Source organism: Melopsittacus undulatus, chromosome 6 (genome assembly GCF_012275295.1).
Source record: "Melopsittacus undulatus isolate bMelUnd1 chromosome 6, bMelUnd1.mat.Z, whole genome shotgun sequence".
Taxonomy (NCBI): domain Eukaryota; kingdom Metazoa; phylum Chordata; class Aves; order Psittaciformes; family Psittaculidae; genus Melopsittacus; species Melopsittacus undulatus.
In genome coordinates this window covers 45,647,064-45,668,720 of record NC_047532.1, presented here as the reverse complement: position 1 = coordinate 45,668,720, position 21,657 = coordinate 45,647,064, and the positions used below count along the sequence as shown (strand labels likewise).

The window sequence follows — 21,657 nt, the reverse complement described above, 5'->3', positions numbered from 1 at the left end:
GTATTTTTTATAAATATAAACTTTTTTTTTTTAATTAAGCAAGCTGAAAAATAGGCTTTCATTTGGAATTCGTAAGCCCTCTTTTAAAAAATATTCAGGAAAATTATTGATGTTTTTTAACTGGTCCAGTGTGAGAATTGGGATCACCCTATATGCTGATTATCATTCTTTTTGTCTTCTGCTTTTCCATGACCAGTTCCTCAGGGCTCTCGCTGTAATTCTGCTAGCTCAGCCGAGAGCCTGGTATGTGGCTGCTCCTGCAGTGCCGAGCAGTGAGTCACTTGCCATTTTGTGATTCAGGGTGTGCCTGTGCATACTGGGCTGTAAAACACGCTGTGCAGAGAGCCGGCAGAGAAGCTATCCGACTCTCGATGTCCCACTGAGACTTTTTGTGTCCTTTGAGGCACCTCTGCTGGGATTCTGCAGTCTCAAAAATGTACAATTAGGTCCTGCTTTCAAAGGTGTAGAGGAATCCAGACGCAGACTTCTGGGGACGGCATGGCTGTGCTAACCAGTACAGAGGCAGCGCGAAGGGTTCTCTGCCAAAACTGTCTCTCTTGTGCCACCTACTGACTGTAACTCTCTCAATATCTATGTAGTTAATGTGAACAGATAATTTTAAAATACTGTTTTCTATGGTACGGAGGGGGAGGACACTATTGGCAAGCTATTTCAGTCTCATTATTTTTATGGATAACTGCCTGTGATTGAGTTATCTACATATAAAACAGTTTCGTGTGGACCTGATTGGTAGATTCGTTGACTTGAAGCTGTATGGGAGCCAAGTCCTCCAGGAACCACTGGAGACCACCTAGCCTAACTACTCTGCTGAAAGCTGGTGCAAGTTGCTCAAGGTCGTGTCCAGTTTGTTTCTGAATAGCTCCAAGGATGATGACTACACAGTTGTGTTGGGGATGTTATCCCAGGCGTTAACTACCTTCATAGTAAAAAAGTGTTTTTCATGTTTTTTTTAATGGAATTTTCCATATTTCAGTTTATGCCCATTGCCTCCCTCATTCTATCACTGGGCTCCACTGAGAAGTGTCTGACTTCATCTTCTTTACTTGATAAGATCCCCCTGAGCCTTTTCTTCTCCAAGGTGAACAATCCTAGCTCTCTCACTCTTTATTCATGTCAGCTACTGCAATCCCTTAATCATCTTCATGGCCTTTCACTGGATTCATTCGCATACCTCCACGTCTCTCTTGTCCTGGGTAGACCAGGCCAGGACACAGCACTCCTGGTGTCCTGGCATCATCTTCCTGGACCTGCTGGTGAGGCTATGCCTAATGCAGTCCAGGATGCTGTTGGTCTTCTTTGTCACAAGTACCCATTGCAAGCTCATTTTCAACCAGTTGCCCATGAGGGCCTAGTCATTATTGTGTTTGGAAATAGTTTCCAGGGTTATTTGGTATGCTACCGAATGAAGGATAAGACTTGAAATAACTTGGGTGGAGACAACATGTCTTTAGAGACTAGTGTCTAATGATTGGCTGGTGCCGAGAAGCTGTTGGGGCTTATGAAATCCTAAGGGGTCTCTCACTGAAATGATATAATGGCATAGCTGAAGAACTAACATACAAACCTACCCCCTCCACATATGCATTGTTGTACTTGCCGGATGACTGATAATGAAGTACTATGGATTTTCTTGCTCTATGCAAGCAGAAAGTAAATGTATTTTATACACCAGTTTCTGGCTTCTTTAAAAGCTACAGTATCCTTACAAAAATTGCCTCACAGTGGGAGCAGACACGGCAGGGAATGACTTTTAGGCCAACACATGCAGTCTGAAAGCCAAACGCTTCCCAGTGCTCCACTGCTGAAACCACAGTGGTTCCTCACCAGGTGCACCTGCCTGGTCCAAAGCTGGTGTCAGGCCACTGGGTAGGAGGAGCTGAACCCCACCAAAACAATGCTTCTGTATTATTAAAAATCTGTTCACCTCACACCCACCTAAGCATGCAGGCATCTCAACTCCTGGATTATCTTGGTTGCAAATCAGGAAGTGATGGGATGAGCTTTCCTTTGGAAGCACAACTTGTCTGTCTGTTGCTTGTCTGTCAGGGCGGATTCACTGTCTCTTCATATTCCCTTTGTACTTCTGGTATTTATTTGTCCCTCTGATGATTTTCACTTGGCTGTGTATAAAATAAAGAGGAAGAAAAAGCTGTTGGTTAAATCCTAAGGCACAGAACCAGGCAGCCAAAACACAGCTTTTTTCCTGCTCCTTTGCCGTATATCTTCTGTGTGTTACCTGCCCACACAAAGAAAGGGGCAGATGCAGAATTTGGCAGAAATGCATGGAGTTGATCTAGGTCCACCTGTTTCCTGCAGTGTAACTGAGCATCTTTCAAGCCCAGAGTCTTAGGACCTAGGTCCATCTGTGACTTACCTCTATAAAGGCAACTGTCAGGCAGCATGGCTGGCTTATCCATGTGTGAGCCTGGCATGTAAGCTTTGCTGGCATGGCAATCCTTATGTCCCAGCAAATCATGAAAGCAAATGCATGACTATACGCCAGTTTCAGAGGCTGTTAGAAAGACTTCAGCAGGTAAGGCTGAGAGCGTATCAGCCATAGAGCTGACGATGGGAGACTCTTCAGTGCTGGTACTGGATAGCAAAAGTGGGACTGCTGGTAACACTTGGTGTCTGTACATGCACTGTAAGGATTCGTCTCTTATTTCTCCCTACAACCTTGCTGTTCCAACCAGTGTTTTTATGCTAAAACACACTAGGTCCTTTTTAATGAGCTTGCTGCTGAGCTGTATTTTTCCTTTGATGAGAGCTACATCCCTTCACCTATTTTTCTTTGGTTTTGCTTTTTGTTGTTGCTCTCCATTAAAACTCAGTGAGCCAAACTCAACCCAGTGGCTCTGTTTGGCTCATCTGGTTTAACCACCCTGACCCCATGTCACCTTCCTGATTGATTGGCTCTTGCTCAGGCTTGAACTGAATCAAAATCTATTTGTTTATTTATTTTCAGTTGTCATCTAGTGCTAACCTTTCCTTTCCCATAAGCTGAACAGCTGACCCTTCCTTCCTTATTTCTCTTCCCTCTCCCTCTCTCTCCTAGTTGATGCTTCCACCAGCCTTAACCTTGAGCGCACAGCGCTTGCTAGAAAGCGATTCACATTGCAAGGTCTTTCCAACCGCAGAGCTCCACCCAAAGGTAAAATCACCCCACGCAGCATTTGGTCTCTGGCCATCTGTCTCCTGCACTCACACAGTGTTCTCTCCATCCCATAATGCCATCCATCACTATTTCCTAAAGTGCTGCCTCATCTCACCAGAATGCTCCTGTCTGATGCACACACATGGCTTATCTTCTCAAAGATGCTGTTAACAAAAATTGCTCCCATGGCACTGTTGGCAAAGCACCTTTGAGATGACTGGTTGGGTCTTTTGCTGGTGCACAGTGCAAATAACATATATTTCCAGTTTCTCTCAAGGGCCAAAGTGTGAACTTGTTTTAAACCACCAACCTAGCTTCCTTCAGCAATTTACTGATTTGAAGGGAAGAGTATCATCTCTGTGTTGAGTTACATGAGGTTTTCATGTGTTAAATTGCTCATTGGTTGGACCTCTCTGTTTGTTTCACTTGTTGCTCAGCCATGGCCTAGTGGCTACACTAGAGAACCAGAATTCAGAAGATCTGGGGTTTATTGCCATTTCTGCTTAATTATATGACACTGTTATATGGTGTGTTTGGAGTCTTTGTGCGTAAAGATTTAGAAGATATTTAATATCCACCAGTAGAGAGCATTGCATGTTCCTGTGATAGCTGTACAAGGAAGAGACTTCAAAGGAAAGAAAGAAATCTGAATATAAATTAAATTGAATAACTATTTATAATTACTTTCTGGAAAGATAATATAATTACTCTTTTTATAGTTGTTATATGGCTTTTCTTCTGTCTGATAAATAATGTTTCTTATGTGAGACAAAGTGTTAGAGCATCCAAAGAGGAAGAAGTAAGATTAAAGAATAAAAAGAGAAATACAGAAATTAGAGTGTTGTAAAGTAGATGAGAATACACCAAGAGCCAACACAGCCATAAGATTCTGGGTGCAAGGTTAAGGCTGCACTTGGTAGTAAGACCCAAGATGGACAAACCAGTTCAATCTTTTGAACACAAAAAGGGAATGGCTTTCAGATCCTGTGACTTGCGGACATTACAAAATACAGATTTCAGAAATGCAGGATAATGTAATTTGAGTGAATTTACAATTTTGTTTTGGACTTCTTTTGCTCTTTCATCTGAATTTTTATTATGTGAAATGTCTTGCATTGTATTCAGTGTTCTAGAGAGCAAAGCACATTTCAGAAGAGTTCATACCTGCTAATCTGTAGGCACTCTAAGCTCAAGTCTTGGTGGGTCTTGTTACATGAGATTCCTGCGAAACACTTCTATTACACAGTCTCATTTCACTTTGTTATGCTGTTCAGTTACTAATCTGGTCCTGGCAGAGGGGAAACGAGCTGGCAAATAAACTGGATGATTTGCAGTATGGTCATTTCTGCAGGGAGTGACGACACAAAGCTGAGCTGGCACTATATGGACTGGCTGTTGTTAAGGCAGATTGGAGGCTGTGCAAAGGTAACAGGGAGATTACTGCAATAATCTTGTTCTGCTCTTGACTCCTTTGAGGATTCATTACTGGCTGTGGTAGGAGATGGTATACTGAGCTGAGCATACTTTGCTTGAGACCCATTGTGTCTGGTCATGTCCAGAATACATGAGAATGAAAGGGAAGATTTAGACTATTAAATGACAAGATTAACCAGAGGAAAAACAAGATTGCCTGATGAATATCAGATGGTAGTGAAGTATGGATGCTCAAAGCATTGCTGAACTGTCTGCCCCGGCTGGATGTGATGGGGTAGAAAATATCATATATAAGCACCTTGGCATGTTGGACAAAGAAATGCTGGAAGAGAAATTTTACCGTCTTGCATACCATCAGTGCAGAGACCCCCAAGGCAGCTATACCAGAACTGGCACCAAGGTGTATGAAACCTCACACTCATAGCACCCTGTATCTCCCCGCTCTTGGGTCAGCATTAGCTGTCTTGGTTTGCAGAGCTAAGTTCATATTCTTGGTATTGTCACAGGGTCTCTAAGAGCTGCATGATATGGTGTAAATGTAACTCAGCATCTTAATTATAAAGTAAAAATTTCTTTGTATTTTAATGAGGGCAGCTACAGCAACCTAAGCTAGGAGTCATCTACTATAATTATCACTGAGAACAGAGTTTAACCTTTTCTTTCCCCTTTCTGGGGAACTCTGAATAGGGACGTATTTGAATAATATGTGCTTTTATGAGTAAATTGATAAGGAAGTGCATTGGCAGATACAGAATTTACAGCCTTTTTACAGCAGCCATTTTACAGTTAAAATTACACTGAGATTTTAAGGAGCTAGTATGGTTTCCTGATATTTTGGCATAATAAGACATTATAGGAATTGCAGTTCAACCAAGCACATTGATTTCAGCTCCACTGGAAAGAGATAGTGACTGTGACATTTACCAGGCAGAAATAAAACAAACTGAAGAGGAATGTTGTGTAACTGAACATCAAAATAAGAAATGTGAAGATGAGGGATGGGAAAGAGAAATTTAAGATCCCTCCTAAGGAAATCTTCACAGTAGTATAGCTCTGTAGAGAACATTTTAACCTGAAATACAAAACTGCCTGAAACTCCATTTACTCCAGTGCTGTATGCCAGCTTGCCATGTGGAAAAAAAAGAAAAAGGGAAAGAGAAAGGAAGATAAATGTGATAAGAGAAAGGAGACAATTGGAACAGGAAAGGCCCTCTGAATCACAGGCGCCATCTCAGAGCATCTGGGCTAAGGTTCCACAAAGCATGTAAGCATGTGCTACAAAGAGTTTTGTGTTAAATACCTCTTCATCTATCCCAGGATTTTTTTTTCAGTGAAAATAGAAAGAACTATTTAATTTTTACATAAATATTTCTTTGTTATTTTTTAAAATCAAACCACAAACTTCACAAATAGTTTTTAAGAAATCTGAAAACATTCAACAAAATATTTAAAGCCATGTCTAATACCATTTTCAGTTGAGGTTGTGCCCTGGTTGAGTTAAATGTTCAAGTACCTTAGTGAAACCAAGACATGAAGCACATGAATAGCTTTATTCATGTCTCAGTGGAAAATACTCATTTGGCTAATGCAGCACGTGTGCTTAGAATGTTTTCAGCAAGAAGAGACAAAAAGTTAATCCTGAAGTATTTGTAAATAAGAAACTTTTCCTCCCAAGTAGTGCTGCTGTAGTTGGTAGGTGCAAGAAGTGTACTCATGTGCTTGTAGATGTGTAGACACAGTCTTTTAAGAGCTGCGTAATGACATTGAATTGTTTTGAAACATCGTGTACTCTCTGAAGCTAGATGACAGTTCATTTATTATTAAATACTTAAAGTCAAAAATGCTACTCACATCTCATAGTGAAATCTGGGGAAGCTGTGTCTTCAGTCCTGAGTGGACTTTGAGAAAAGACAGGATCCTAACTGGAATAAAGAAAAAACCTACCTCTGTTGCTTTCACTTTCTCCAAGCTGATCTACACCATTCTGCCACATCCTAGGTAAGGATGAGGGCTCAGAGAGTGCTTTCAGGCATTCACACAGTTAATTTCTATAAATTACAAATGTGAACTTGAAACCGTTCCTGCCTGGTTTTCAGTGTATTTCAGTCATCACAGAACAAACAGTTCCATGTCTAAATAATCCAAACATTACCTGCAAACAAACACACCATTCTAACCATCATGCTCATCTCCTTGTGTTTTGTAGCAGTACTTATACACTAGTTGGTTGCTAAAATATTAATTGCCATAAGTCTTTTTTCTGAAGTATAAAACTGGTGCAATTGGAATTGCTTTGAAAATAAGTTCATATAAACTCTTTTAATTTTGTTGAGGGTATTTTCCCGGGCTGTTTTAGAGGAGCAACCTACCCTTTATTTACCCTTTTCTAGCTGCTGCATTTCTTTGGACATCTTTTACCCTCAGTGCTTATTAACATCTAATCCTGCCCTGCATTGCATCTGTCTATTCTCCCAGATCCAGAATCTAAGGAAAGAGAAGTTACCCGTCGCTTTTCCCTAGCTTCCTCCATCAGCACCACAGTTAATGCTTCTGCTGTGACCAAAGGTATTGTCATGCTGCTTGCTTAGCTACCCTTCTCATTCCTGCTGACTGATACATAATACTGCCAAATGCTGTTCACACAGTGAGTGCATCAGGCTCAAATTTTAGAAATGCAAGGGGTTCCAGTAGAAGAAGTGTCAGGATCAGTATAACACCTGCAGGCCATGACATTCTGAACATCTATCAAGGTGTGCTGCCAGCTCTTCTCAGTTTCTCCATAATAGGCTTTGAAGAGTGGTGCTAGTTCCTGTAGAAACTATCTTAATTTATGGCTGATGTGAGATTAGGTTTTCCTACTTTTCCCTTGTTCAGATTAACTGAAATTCAATAGAAATCATTTCTCAATTTCCTTGAACCTGTTCTGGAATTTTGCTTTCAAGGAGAGAATCTTCTCACTTCATAGCAGATATCAGATGGTAAGCAGGCCTGAAATCGAGCCAAAAAATGGAGTAGTAATAGATGCCAGCTTTAAGCATATTTAGCATAATCATGTTTATGATTAGAAATTGTGTTTGCAAGGACATTTTTAGGCATGTGTAATGGAGCTACATGCCTAGACTGCACTGAACTCTGCAGTTTACTTGGGAATTTATCATTATTATTTTGAGCTGTAATTATTTTGAAAAAAAGGCACTTTTACAAAATTTAAGTTAATGTAGGCATTAACTTAACAATTAATTTAATAAATTAATAAATTAAATGTAGGCATTAGTGCCTACATTTAAACTCAAAAGCAACCCATGGGATTGTAGGCACCTATGCCTACATGTTAGAGTTACTTTTGATAACAGAACATATGGTCTTACATCAAATTCTGAATATACTGTCCTTTGTCACTTCCTGGAACAAAGTGGAGGAACTGATTTGCAGGGCAATTCACAAACCAAAATAGAAGGAAAAATGGCTAAATTCATTTGTATTAAAATATTTGCTATACATTTGTCAGGAAGAAGGTTGCAGTGTTATCTTATTCTAAATAGTTGTGATGGATATGAACCATATTCTTGACTGTGCAATGAGCCAGTCGTGAAATGAGATTGTGGTGGGGTTTATTGGCAGAGGAAGGATGTGATATTACTGCGACCTACAAATGTTTCTTTGCCAGGTTCTTTAGATCATAACGCTAAAATATCACCAGATAGAAATGATTGGCATAGAACAGGAGAAGACATTCTCATAGCTTTCTGTCATCAGTAACAACTTCAGACATATGTGATGTTACTAAATTATGGGAAGACACAATTATTTCCTAATATTTATTAATGAAGCTGGGAGAGCACAGAAAGAAGAACATATGCACAAAGATAAAGGGCGAACAGGTTGCTCTCTAGTGTGGTTTATCAAAGACAGCATGTGTGAATTACATTGAAATTCAAACTTTGTTACAGTTTCATATATAAAAAAAAAAACCCTGTCCTAGGATCCTGTCCACCATAGGACTGCTGGCAATTTCTTTGAATGCTGAGAAAACTGCATTTGTAATGATTTTAAAAACAAAGGGGAATGGGGGTGGGAAATCAGTGATTTTCTGTTAAGTATTTTATTTACAGCATCTGCTGTAAGAAAATATTTCAGTTTAAAAAAGAACTGAAGCCTGAATCTTGTCTCAGCATCAGCCAAATACAGGTCTAGCTTGGGTGTTTGGATCATCACATGCAAGGCTACTGCATACTGCTGCATGCTGATCCTCACTGCTAACAGTTCAGCTCCGTCACATCACCAGTCCTCCACATGTGGAGTCAGGATACTGGGGGAGGACCTATGACGGATGCCTTCCAGTCCAGTGGGGCATATAAGTGCTGGCATTTGTGGGCTCTTCCTTGCCAACCTCATGGGTAAAAAGCTGAGATTGTGACTTAGTCTTGTTAGTGCTGGGCAAGAGTGAGAGAAAATATCTGTGAAATGTGATTGGAAGCAGATACACTTAGTTACTGTCCACTGTCTTATCAAAAGGGATCTGTTTCCTGTCCACATCACAGAAGTGTTAATCTTCATCACCTAGAATTTAGGGGTTGGTCATTCTTGTGGGTGTAACGGAAAATATTAGGCAGGTAGTGTTTCTAGGAAATGGGAAAGGAAGTTTTTCCTTTAACGCTATTTACAGCCTTATGACTCTGCAAACTTCACACAGGTCCCCTTGTTCCTGCAGTTAAAGTCAAGAGACATGAAATAAAGAGTGACCCAACTCCCCTGGGGTTTGAAGGTACGAGTGTTTCTATCCTGCATGAAAACCTGTTTGGCAATCTTTTTATATTATTCACTGGATTCACATGTCATCACTGCTAGCAGACAACACTGGAGTCCATTAGGGGCTTGGTGTCAGTTATCTGTTTAACTGTGATAAACACAGCTCGTCACCCCCTTACCTGTCCCCTGCACTCATTATATTTACCAACTTTCACATAGGGATGGGCCTAAAAGAAAACCATTATTCTCTTCCTGTTTGGGGAAGTAATGTCTATAATATAATCTGGATCTGGATTTTCTGTCTGGCTTTTGCCTCACTCCATAGAGTGCAGCAGCAGGGAGCCAAGGGGCAACTTTTCACTTTCACCTGCAGTCTGGTTGCTTGTGTCCATCTTCCCTTGTTAGTGTCTACACCTAATAAGAGAAGGAGGAGCATGAAGACTACAGAAGAGGCTAGATTGTGCATTAATATCCATTTAAGGTGCAGTGTTTCATTTCAGCCAAGCAGAATTTCTACCTATTTCTTGCAGCAGATTCATCAGTTACTGTTTAATATCACCAAAGTGTTCAGCCACTGGGAGATCAATGGCTTCCATTGTCAGCTTTCCCCTTTACATGGGGATTTGCCATCACATGTTGACTTGTGGGGCACAGGCAGCCAGGAACCCCTGCTGCAAGACAGGGAGGAGAGTTTCAGGCTGAGGAATCCTTTCTTAGGATTGTGCTGATCTGCACAAAACCTTGGCAGGGGCCAGATCAGTGATGGAATCAGTGACATATCAGAGCTATCTTCTATGTCTCTCTCAGCAGAAGAGAAGACTAGAACAGAGAGGTTGGAAGAAACAATTCAGAGGCAGCAGAGGAAATATTTTTGTTGTTTGCAGAATATGTCCTTTTGCTGGTGACCACAGCAGTATGTTTTGAATCATCCTGGTACCCAGTACCAGAATTTCCCAAACTCTGCTGTTTATATCTCACTTTCATCACTGGCAGATACTTCTGATCCAGCAAACCATGTGGCTGCAGAGGTAGGGAGGATTTCAAGGTGCAGGTACTGTCCACAGGACAGAGCTGAGTTGATCCTCAGTAGTTAAAACACGGCCCTACACCACCCCCTACAACATCCCTCACCAAACTGAGAGGGAAACAATGCACATTAGCATCCCTTTACCAGGAGATACTGCTGCTGTTGCCAGGGCTCTGACAGAGTTAATAACACAAAGGATGTATTTGGATACAAGCTTCCCCACAAAATTGCATTGCATTCATCAAGTATGAAATAATTCATTTCTGGCTGGACAGGAGTCTCCCTGATCTGCTTTTGTTGTTGCATGGATGAGCATCAAAACCATATGCCATCACCTACAGAATTATTTAAAATGCTGCAAGGAAAATATGTTAAGAATGTGTAAGGAAGCTGTAGAGAAATAGAACACTGCACTTTTCACCCAGCAATCATTTTCCTTAATTAACATCAGTATTTCTATTTGATTCAGTTGGCTGTTTGCTGTCCTTCTCAGACTTACAGTTTTTCTGTGGAATGCTGCTGTCTTTTCACTCATTTGTGCTGGTCACATGTCTTCTCTTTTATAACTGTTGGACCCCAGTCCACCTGTTTGTTAAAGGAACTCCTAGTTGCAGAGGTGATTGATACAGGAATTCACTTTGTACTTGTTGTCTGGTAACTGTTTGACCCTGAAGACACAAATTATACTTCCTGTGACAGATGCTTTTGAGAACACCATATTGGCCCAGACTAAATGTAATACCGGTTCCACCATGAGACCCGTACCTAGATCTGCTTCACAGACAGGTAAATGAAATTAAAACATCATCTCAATTTGAGAGTGTAATATAATTTGTGATAATATTTACTCTCTCCCACTTCAAGAGATTTTTTCTTTTTAAATGAGCATTATTTCCCATGAAATCAATGAAAGAATAAGCTTGGATCACCGGCAGGTAGAGAAACAATGTCCCAGATTCTGGTTTCCTGTAACTCAGGCACAGCTAAAAATAATTATTTTAATTGATGTCAGAGACCTTACAATTTGATCCGTGTTACTTTATAGCTTGAATTAGGTACTTAATACTTAGGCTATTTCTAAGTCTCTGAAATGAAAATGGTGATTCCTATGGAAGAAGAAGTCTGATGCATATATTTGTAAGGAATCCTTGCGGTTCAGGTTTCTGCAGATAGCTTAAAATTTGTCTAAGGGCAAGAGAGATATATTTTTTCTTTTGTCTCTTGTAGCCCAACCTGTGAATTTGAACTGAAATTGCTGTAATGGTTTGGCACTAGATAGCATCAATGTATTCTTGTGCATTTAGACATTTGTTGGTATTTTGCTGGTGTGATTCAGTTTATACTGATACAGAATATGGGGTTCAGCTCTATATGCTGCATGATCTGTAACTGAAATTGTCTTTTCTGTCTCAGAACTGTGTTGGTATAGACCTTGGCAGGGACTCTCACAACCTAGCACATGAATGCCACTTCAGTGGCTAGTTTTCACCTTGAGAAGTTCAGATGACCTAACGATACCTAAAGGGTTATAACTGGGATGATGCTCTGCTGGAAGAAAGTCACTGTCTCTCTTGCAATCGAATGGGGGCATTTGGGGTAGTCACAGCCGCAGCATAAGAGGAGGGAGAAGAGGCTGCAGAACTGCATGACCACAACCGACTAGCGCCTGGAACAGGGAAGATGTGCATGGGGAGGGATTAAATAAATTGATGAGTAAACCTATTTTTCTCAGATTAGATCACTTCTGTTCACTGCCTGAACTGCCTGGCTTGGGTTTTGTATTGTCTCAGGCCAGGTTTTACTGTGGGTTATAACTGCTGGGTTATGCATAATCCCACTGCATGAGCATTTGTCTTCGTGCCTTGTTGTCAGAGCAGTGCTTTGCCTTGCCAAGAGCAACAGCCCACAGCCTGTAAACAAGTTGATTCAGCATCTGCTTAGCCTGAGTCCGTGAGAATCAGCTAATGCGCAGCAGGTTCATTAGGTAGGAAAGCACATTGATTTGACTAACTCCATTCTTTTTAGAATCTGTTAAGGCTATTAAGGTTTCCTCCTAGCTGGACTGTAGTCATTCCTGTCAGAAAAGGGACGGGTATCACGTGTAAAGGAAAATTCAGATTATGATTGCCATCTGTATAGAAGAGGCTGAGTTACTTTTCCACCATCGGAGTGTCAGGCTGGTCTTATAAGTCTTAGCCTAAATTTCCCTGAGGAGATATCCTCTGGATATGCCTTTGTAGGTAGAGGGTCTGGCTGTTGTGCTTGGGTTGTCCCTTCCACTGGGCTGAGGTGGCATTGGGTTCAGATCATGCAATAAGACTGCTAACAGCAGAAATTAATGAGATCTTCTCTACCTGCTACTGAGGTCTGGTTGTCTTTGTGCCTTGTTCACTCTGTCCCTTCCCTGTACTTCCAACCTTCCCCAGGGGATAGTCTTGTAAGTTGGTCAGGTGGTTATATCACCTTAGGGTGACAAGGAGGTAAGAAGTCAACCAAAATTCAATTACGTCAGATTCCAATTTATAAATAAGCATATGGAGGTAAGTTGGAAACTGAATGAGACTGGCCCTCTGAAAACCACATCAGCAAAAGTTATCATTTGCTATGGTGCTTGCTCTACAGAAGTATTCCTGGTGCTTGTTTTATGTACTTCCAGAACTGAAGAGACTTAGCAATGCTAAATGCTCAAGGTACTGATGGGCATGCATACTGTGGCCACCACTCTTCACTCCCACAAATGACAGCAAGCAGCACAGGCTTTTAGAGACAGAATAATTGTTGCAACATAATTTTAATGGCAAAATCAGGGAACAAGCTGTAAAAAGGCACAAGCAATTCAGTAAGTGGAATAGTGAGAAATGAAGTTGAAATTTGTTTTTAAAAGACTGAGTCTGAAAGAGGCTAATGACTGATAGCTAACTCTTTTTATTTTACTTTCTTCGAAAAGGTTGGCCCAGCAGGCAAATGCCATCTCTAGACACATTTGAGGATTTTGAAGCCATCCCCTCCAGCACAGATGAACTTTCCAACTCTTCTGACTTGGAGGAAGAGACCAACCCTAACAACGTAATTATTTTTTCAAATTACACTGCCTCTTCCTAGTGTAGCCTCCTCTTCTTTAAAGATCACAATTTTACCTGCAAGGTTTGGGGTTATACCAGCCCTAAATTCATGGCTGTGTGGGAATAAAGAAGATGGAAACTCATCTGGAGTTTTGGAGGATTATTCCAAGACTGCTTTGTGGATCAGGACCATAAAACCTGACCCCTACTTGTAAGCTGTAGCTTTACCTGCTACTGAAGTGAGTTACTGAAAACTCTCAGCCTTTAAAAAAAGTAATTTCAGATTTTTCCAGGTAACGTGGCGTGGTGTCACAAACCCAGTTTTTGTATCAGGATAATGGCTGGCTGCTTAATTCTAAAACCTGAGTTCTCAGCACAGTTCAGTCCCAGCTTTGAATAATATATATCCTGAGCATGATAAAAAAAGAAGTGACACAATTCCCTACAGAAGAAATCTGCCAGCTTGAAATGCCCAGTTCAGTATTTAACTAAACTTTCTCTCTCTTGCACAGTGTTCTTTCATCCATAGTAACTGTATTTCTGGTGCATGATTTCACTCCTTTTAGGGGACCAATCTTTTTCGGGTAGAAGGCAGTTTTGACAGCTGTTTTCCAGATTCTTTTACACTCGAGGATGGAGATTTAGTGCAATTTGTGCAGGAAGGAGAGAATGGTCAATGGTAAGTACAGAAGAGAGACAGAATCTTACAGACAGAACAGCCATAACTTTCTGGAAAAGATGGAAAATATTCAAAAGAATGTTAAAGCCTCTCAAAAATCAATGCATATCCATTCATCCTATTGACCAAAATATGAAAGAGGCAGCTGGAAGCATGAACATACAAGCAGCTTTCATTAATTCCACCTGGTTGGTTTTCATTCCACATGCTTGTGATATGAGGGTTAAGAGAATGGAAATTTGCATAAAGGAAACAGAGGAGAATATCTGGGCTTTTGACACCTTTAGCCAATTGTCAAGGCAGCACCCTCCCATAGGATACATTAGTAAAATCCCCATGCCTTCCACTGAGCTGCAGCAGTGAACCAGAGAGCATTTTTAGCCCCAAAAACTTAGATATAAAATGTGGTTGACAAAGTAGAATGAATCTGGCTCCCTTGAGCTCACTTACATTTTAGTGTATTTATTCCCTCTTGCTGACAAGTGTTAGGAATGGTCCTGGCTGGACATCTGAATTTTCCTACCATGGGTAATTTGGAGGAAGAAGATCTGATCTCCTAGAAGTGCCCATGCAGTCAAACCCTTCACTCAGAACTGACATGTAGCTGAGATGGCAACAAGTCCCGCAGGGTGAAGTAGGTGGGAAGTGAGCTAAACTCATCCATCCTGGATGGAATTTACAGTAAAGGGGATAGATAATATAAAAGATTCATTTTCTTAAGCTCTAAATTTGATCAAGGGTCTCAAACACAGGCCAAGGACACTGGTTCCTTGTCATAGAGTCTCTTTGCAAGTGTGCTTGCTCTTGGATATGGGTCACTATATGAGACTGCTGAAACTGAAGTCACTGGCTACCTACCTGCAGGACTGCCCAGGTCCTCTGCCTTTTTCCTTAGTTTAGGAAATAGCTGCTCAACGTGCACCTCTAAGAAATGCAACCCAGGGAAAGGGAATCTAGAGAAATTCAATGACTGTTCTCTGAATTTCAGGTTAGTGAAGAAACTCATCTCCGAGAAAAGCGACTGGGTTCCTTCCAGTATATTGCAGCCAGCAGAGGGGGACAGTAACAACATAATTAAGAACAGCAATGCAGGTAACAGAGAAAATGTATTCCTGTCATTTGTTTTTTCTTTTTCTTTTTTTTTCCTTTTTTTTTCCTTTTTTTTCTTTTTTTTTTTTTTAATACCCAAGAAGAATGTGATAAATGCTGCATCTGTAACAGTGCCGTAGTGTATACATCCGTGCTGCAGCCTCTGGTGTTGCAGCTCAGCTAGCCTGAAATTTGATGATGTGGGTGTCAGATCTAGTTAGTCAGAACAGCTTACCTTGGCATGGTTTAATTGTTTTTCCTTTCCTGGACAGAACTTGAATCTCCTACCAAATTCCTGAGGCTTCCAGTACCCAAGCTGGCTACTTTACAGCTATCCCAAGTGTGTCATATGGTAGAGTGTGTTATAATTGCAGCATAGTTTTCATCCTGACTTGGGTAGTTTCTGAATTTAGATTAGCATCTGAGCTGTGGTTCTGGTCTAGGTTTGAAAACAAAATCTCATGAACCATTACGGGTTTCATCATATTTCACTGCTAGTTCCAAAGGCTGGAGGACATGCTGCTCTGGTGAGTGTTCAGCCAAATCAGCTCTAAAAGTCATCCTTTCTTCAGCTTTTGTTCTGACCTAACACCCAGACAGGTTGCACTGGCAAAGCTGAATCTCAGCTACTCAGATTAAAGGTTTACAGTTTTAGATTCATTTTTGCTCATCCTTAAGTATGATTTACCAAAATGTGTCCTGCTTTTCTTCTGCTAACAGAAGAAAGCACAATCTGGCATAGACATTTCTATGGGATCTGTGATAGAGAGCTACTAGCATTTTATTCTGAGTTACATGTTTCTTTTGATTTTAGTTTTGGGTTGATTTGAGTTTTTATTTTTAATCAGTTTGTTGAAGTGGAAAAAGCATTTCTGAAAGTTAACCAGGGTTCTTTGTTGTGCTTTAAGGGGAGTTTGGTAATTGCTGCTCCTTCACCTCCAAAGCAGATCAGCTCTGTCTTTACCCTCAGTGCCTAACTGTGTCTTTTCATTTCTTCGACATGTCTAATGGTTGAAAAAAAAAATAAAAAAAGCCATACACACACTACAGTTAGTTCTATGCCAAAATAACCTCTGTTGCCTTTAGTGAAGCAATTAGGAGAGCAGTAGAATTGTGATCTTTCATTTTTTATTTTATTTCATGTTTTTAACAATAAACCTCAAGACTATAGATGGGATGTCCTTTAGGCAAATTGTATGACAATGCCCATGTCTTCCTTTTCAGACATGTACAACGATTCCTGCAGTACAGCCTCAGTAGAGTCAGACACCAAGGAGAGTGAGGTGGCCAAAAGCTTCCCAGCAGAACAGAGGGCTGGCAGCTGAACAGCAGGACCCTCCTTCCTCAGGACCTCATCCATCTCTCTTTAATTTTGGGTGGACACTGGATTAAAGTTGCCTTTCTCACAAGCTCTGAGGTTCATCATTCGCTAAAACATTATCAGCATGAACATTTGAGAACTGTGCTGTCCACCTGGCAAGCTGGGAAACACAACCTTAAAATGAGCATTAAACATCCAAAAAGGATTGAAACCCATTCTCAGTATTAGAGGAGAAAAATCCTTCTCATATTGATTATCAAACTGTTTCAGAAGATGTGGCCTAAATTAGGTCAACAGCAGAGCTGAAGAGTTACTATGCACGCACCTTTTGGCAACTTCACTTGAACACCAAGTTACTGCAGAAGGGCACATGCATGGTTGAGTTCTTGCTCTACCATGGGGTCACCTGGAGGTTTTTCTGTTTGCTGGCCTTTGGCTGTGCCTTCCCCATCCTCCTTAATTCCAGCTGATACATCACAAATGTGCCCTTTTGATGATGGTCAACACCAAAACCATCCCATTTTAGGTGGTTGTGGTAATGAAACTTCTGGCTTCGACCATCAGAGAGGTTTTGGGCATTAATGATATGACTGCTTCTGGAATGGCACAGCAAATGTCCTGCTGCATAGAGAATTGTGTTGAAATGATACAGATAGCAACTCCTGGCTATGAGATGGAGGTGCAGGACTTAGGGAAGCAAAGATGTGTAACAGCTACTGTGACACAGAATATTTGAACTATTTACATTATAAGTCGTACCCCTCCACCCTCTTCAGTCTGTGGTTGCTGGATCACAATCTTTTGCATTTGGTGCTGAGAATTCAATTGAATGCCATTTTATGTCGTATGTTTGATTAGACTGCATGCTTTCTTTGTGTGCTGTGCTATGGAGTAGATACATTTCATCCCCTATATGGAAGATACGTAACCATTGCAAATGGGCAGTGAGCCTTAGATGCTCCATCAAGTGGATAGATTGTTGTTCAATACTTCTTTCCAGGACATTTAATTAAAAGACTACCAAATCTCTGCCATAAGGCTGTAATGTATAATATAAAATGATCCCAGATGTTACTATTCCTCTATAAGCCATTAGCTCATTTAGAGCAGCTGTTAAGTCATGAAAGGGTTTTGATGGTAATTGGGTCTTAGGTCCCACAAAAGCTGCTAATACCTTAGCAAAGACAAATATTGACTAAGGGTTGTAAACAGGCAAAGATCAACCTGTTAAAAGTTACCCTAGAAGTTCAAGAGTGAGTGATTGGCTTTCACTATTAGTTATTTTTGGTTTAACACTGAGACTAGTGGTGCTCTATGTAAATAACAAAGGGGACGAAAGCACTAAAAATAGAAATGATGCAAAACCAAAACCCACTCTTTAGTATCTGAGCCTCTGAGCAAATCATAGGGCTCAATATCATTACTATGATTTTTTTGGGGGACCTGAATGCTTTTCCCTGTGTCTCTGGAGGCTGGCATTGTAAATATCCTAGTGTATGTGTCAGGATAACTGTGAAGAAAGTAGATAGTCCCATTCAAGAAAAAGCATTAGAGCAGGTAAAGGCTTACTCAGATTTTGTTTGCCTGTGAAGGCTTGTTGGTTAATTATGAGTTGTATTGTGGTGCTTAATTCCCATGGTTCTTCTAACCCTCAGTATCTAAATTCTGTGATTTCTGACATTTTTTTTCATGACTAAAGGACCTGAGAGTTCTGTACCCTTTTGGAAGCTAATTTTGTCTTACAGACGTATGAGCTTGTCTGTTGTGTGCTGGTTATTTACCTTAAAAATGACATGTAGCCTCTCAGGAACATGAATCCTATTAGTCTACTGTAGTCATGAACATCTTGAGGGAAGAATTGATTCCTTTCAGTCCCCTAAGGAAATATGCAGTGATGTTTTCTTGCAGTGCAGTTACTTTATGGTCTCCCCAAAATTAGTTCATTTTGGTTTCTGTATTGCTCTGAGTAATTTTTGCATGACCTAATAACAGTGCTTCTGTCTACACCTGCCCTAAGCATAGAACACGAAATGGGTAGGGAGCTTTGACTGAACATTGATAAATATAGTATGCTTGTGTATGTATGTGAAGAGAAAGGTAGGGAAGGGTTACTATGGGTATATGAAACTGCCAAAACTAGGACTTGTGACATTGCTGACAGATGGAAAGATGCAAACCTGCACTTTGGAGTTTCTTTACAGGAATCTCATTCTGATGACGTGAAATGGCAGTGGGAAGGCTCTATTTGAACAGGAAATGGAAAATCAGTTATTGCTGGTCCATTTCCCAGCTCTGCTGTGTGCAGGGTGACAGTGTGCTAGTCCCATATGCCTGGTGCCTCAAAATCTTCCTAAAACTGGAAAAAAATTGGAGCTATTTGGTTGACTTATGATGCTAAATTTTAACATGTGTTCAAAAATTGGGGACCCTCCAGGGGAAAGCAAAACATTCAACCCCATGTGTCCTGCTGTACCCTCCATTAGTGTCAATAGTGGTATCCTGTGAGGCACCTTAGAAATGTATCCTGCCACCCAACTCACCATCTTGTCATGTCAACTGCAAATGTATGGGCTGGATTATAACAGTTTTCCTCCCTGCTTTGCTTTTGAAAACAGTTTGGGGTTTCATTTGTTGGATTCCCCCCCCCCCCCCCAGAAATCTTATGTTTTATCCTGTTTAACCAAAGTTTGAGTCACTTCTGCACCATGAATATCCTGAGGATGACAAGTAACTCACTGCTCCATGGCTGTGGGCACCAGTGACACAGCACCCTGGCTCTCAGTGGCCTTTGGGAACACGTTGTATCAGCTATCCTTGGACATTACTGAACCTGAGCAAGGAGCCCACAGCCACTAGTTGTGTCTTTAACCTTCCTGCAGTGCCAGTGAGCCAGAGACTGTTTCTGCCTGTTTCTGTCTCCACATTCCAAGCTCAGACCATTCTGTAACTGTGGCAGCTGCTGCTGGGGAGTAACCCAGGCCCTTTGCCTGGTTGATGCCTGTGGTGCAGATGTCAGTGAGACAGTGCCACACTGCTGGCTTTGTGTTTTTAAAGAATGAAGTTCTGTGATGGAGCAGGCTGCTGAAAAGTGTGAGAACAGCCAGCAAGAAGTAACCCTCTGAATTTGCTGATGAGACAAAATGGGGTTTGATTTTTTTCTTTCTTTCTTTTTAATTAGTAGATGGGGTAGTCTTTTAATTACTGTATTTCTGCCAAGCAAGGTGATAATTAAGGGAATGACTCTTTATGTACAGCCTAGAATATGATTTGGTGATGTCTAGCAAGACTAATGTGTGCATTGAGGTATACTTATTCTGTATGTAGGTCTTTGACACTATAATTTTCAGGTAGGTAGACCTAAAAGTCATAGTTTTCAAATATGGATTTCATTTCAGTGTTTGGTGAAGATGAGAGTGAACAGAAGGTCATTTAAAAGTAATGGTTGCTACTAAGTTTCAGTTGTAGAAGAGAAAATGTCCAAGGTGTATCTCTGCTGTAGCAGCACTCATGGTTGAGCATTGTACCCTTGCTGCTTGACCAGTGAGTCCATGCCTGCTGTCTGGCTGTTCTGTCTGGGTTGGACTAGTGAGACCTGCCCTCTGGGCTGAGGTTTTGATTTGGATTTCCTCCCTCTGCTCTGCTGCCATCTTCTGTGAAACTTTTAAAACTTCGCAACCTCGAAACTGCCTCTGATCAGCTGGGTGTAGACTCCTTCCTTATGTACTGCAATGACAAACAGGTATATGGGCAGTTGCCATGATACACAAGTCTTGCTTTTAGTAAGCCACACTAAACTGTAATGAGGCCTGACCCTCTCCTCCTCTCCCGTCTAACCCCAGTGGGTGGAGAATCAGACCAATGGTCATTGTCTCGATCATAAATGGCTGCGGCCGAACCACATCTGAACACTGGCTTTTCTTGCCAGTGACAGCAAAGCTGTGTGTGTGTCTTATATTCTGGTTGTGTATGTGATGGAAAGCCATTTTATTACTCATAATTTTCTTAGACACTTGAGATTTTAAACAGGATTGGGTATGAGGAAGGCCATGCACTTCCTTTCCAGAAATACTCAACTTCAGATATGTATATCATTAGAAATATATAATAATAATAATAATGAAAAAGAGCCAAATTGTGTATTTGTTCTTGCAGCTGGAGCTGAAATAGCTGCTAAGATTTCTTCTCCCCAGCTAAGTGTTTTTTTTTCTTACATCTTTTCATGGTGTTGATAATGATGTATTTGTATATTGTGACTGACGAGAGATAATCAGACAGGGAAAGAGCACAGAAATACCTGTTCTTTTTTCCCAGTCAAGACAGAATGTATGAATTTATTATGAGAAAAAATGTGCAAATGAACTTCCTGTAACCAGGCCATTCTGACCTGTGTAGAACCACACTTTGTTTGAAATTTATAAAAATTATAACTAGTACAAACCATTGTGGTTGGTGTCTCTATCTGAAGTAAAAAGTCACATGGCTTGCTTTCTATTCAAAATAACTGAGTGTCAGTAAAGACACATCATCATGGCTGAAAAAAATCCACACATCTGTCCAGTATAACTTTATTTGTCCAACACACATGTCACAAAAGGCACAGTGTTTTTTTTTTCCTGTTACCCTCTTCCTCAGTCATGTTCCTGAATCCCTGAGACTATTAGGAGAGTGCAAAGGCTCACACAGTTCAGTACTGCATGTGCTAATGCTGCAGCCAGAAGGCAAGGAAGTTGTGGGATAACTTATAAGATCTCCGCATACATTTGGCTACCAGTGTTTTATTAGGGAGTGCTAGTTGACCCAAATGCATGTTCTGGATCATGTAGAAGGACAAGCAGGTAAAAATGGGAATGTAAAACCATAATGCAAATAGAGAAAATACATTGGAACTAATTTCATAAAATACCCAGATTTCTGGGAGCAAACTTCAGTTCACTTGAGTTTTCAAGTCATTGGCTGTATCACGTTATTGCAGTGCAATACTGATATGAGGAAGTGAAGACTTAGGACCACACCAGATCCCATGTGTGGGTCTTGCTCTGTCCAAGCCACGCAGCCTCTCTCTCACTTTCCCCCCTTCCTGCCCCTGCTCACGGAGGGATGGGGAGGAGAATCGAAAGAATG

At 40.9% G+C, this 21,657-nt stretch overlaps 1 protein-coding gene across 1 annotated transcript in view; it reads left to right on the top strand.

Annotated features, from left to right (window-relative positions):
• MCF2L2 (MCF.2 cell line derived transforming sequence-like 2) overlaps nucleotides 1-19,105 on the top strand; it is a 159,748-nt gene extending 140,643 nt beyond the window's left edge. The window contains exons 27-34 of the mRNA XM_034064321.1: nucleotides 3,077-3,172; nucleotides 7,085-7,174; nucleotides 9,303-9,374; nucleotides 11,085-11,171; nucleotides 13,333-13,451; nucleotides 14,014-14,126; nucleotides 15,115-15,218; nucleotides 16,440-19,105. Coding sequence (XP_033920212.1) covers nucleotides 3,077-3,172; nucleotides 7,085-7,174; nucleotides 9,303-9,374; nucleotides 11,085-11,171; nucleotides 13,333-13,451; nucleotides 14,014-14,126; nucleotides 15,115-15,218; nucleotides 16,440-16,540 — 782 coding nt within the window. The 3' untranslated portion in view covers nucleotides 16,541-19,105. The remainder of the gene's footprint in view (nucleotides 1-3,076; nucleotides 3,173-7,084; nucleotides 7,175-9,302; nucleotides 9,375-11,084; nucleotides 11,172-13,332; nucleotides 13,452-14,013; nucleotides 14,127-15,114; nucleotides 15,219-16,439) is intronic.
• The last annotated feature ends 2,552 nt before the right edge of the window (nucleotides 19,106-21,657 follow it).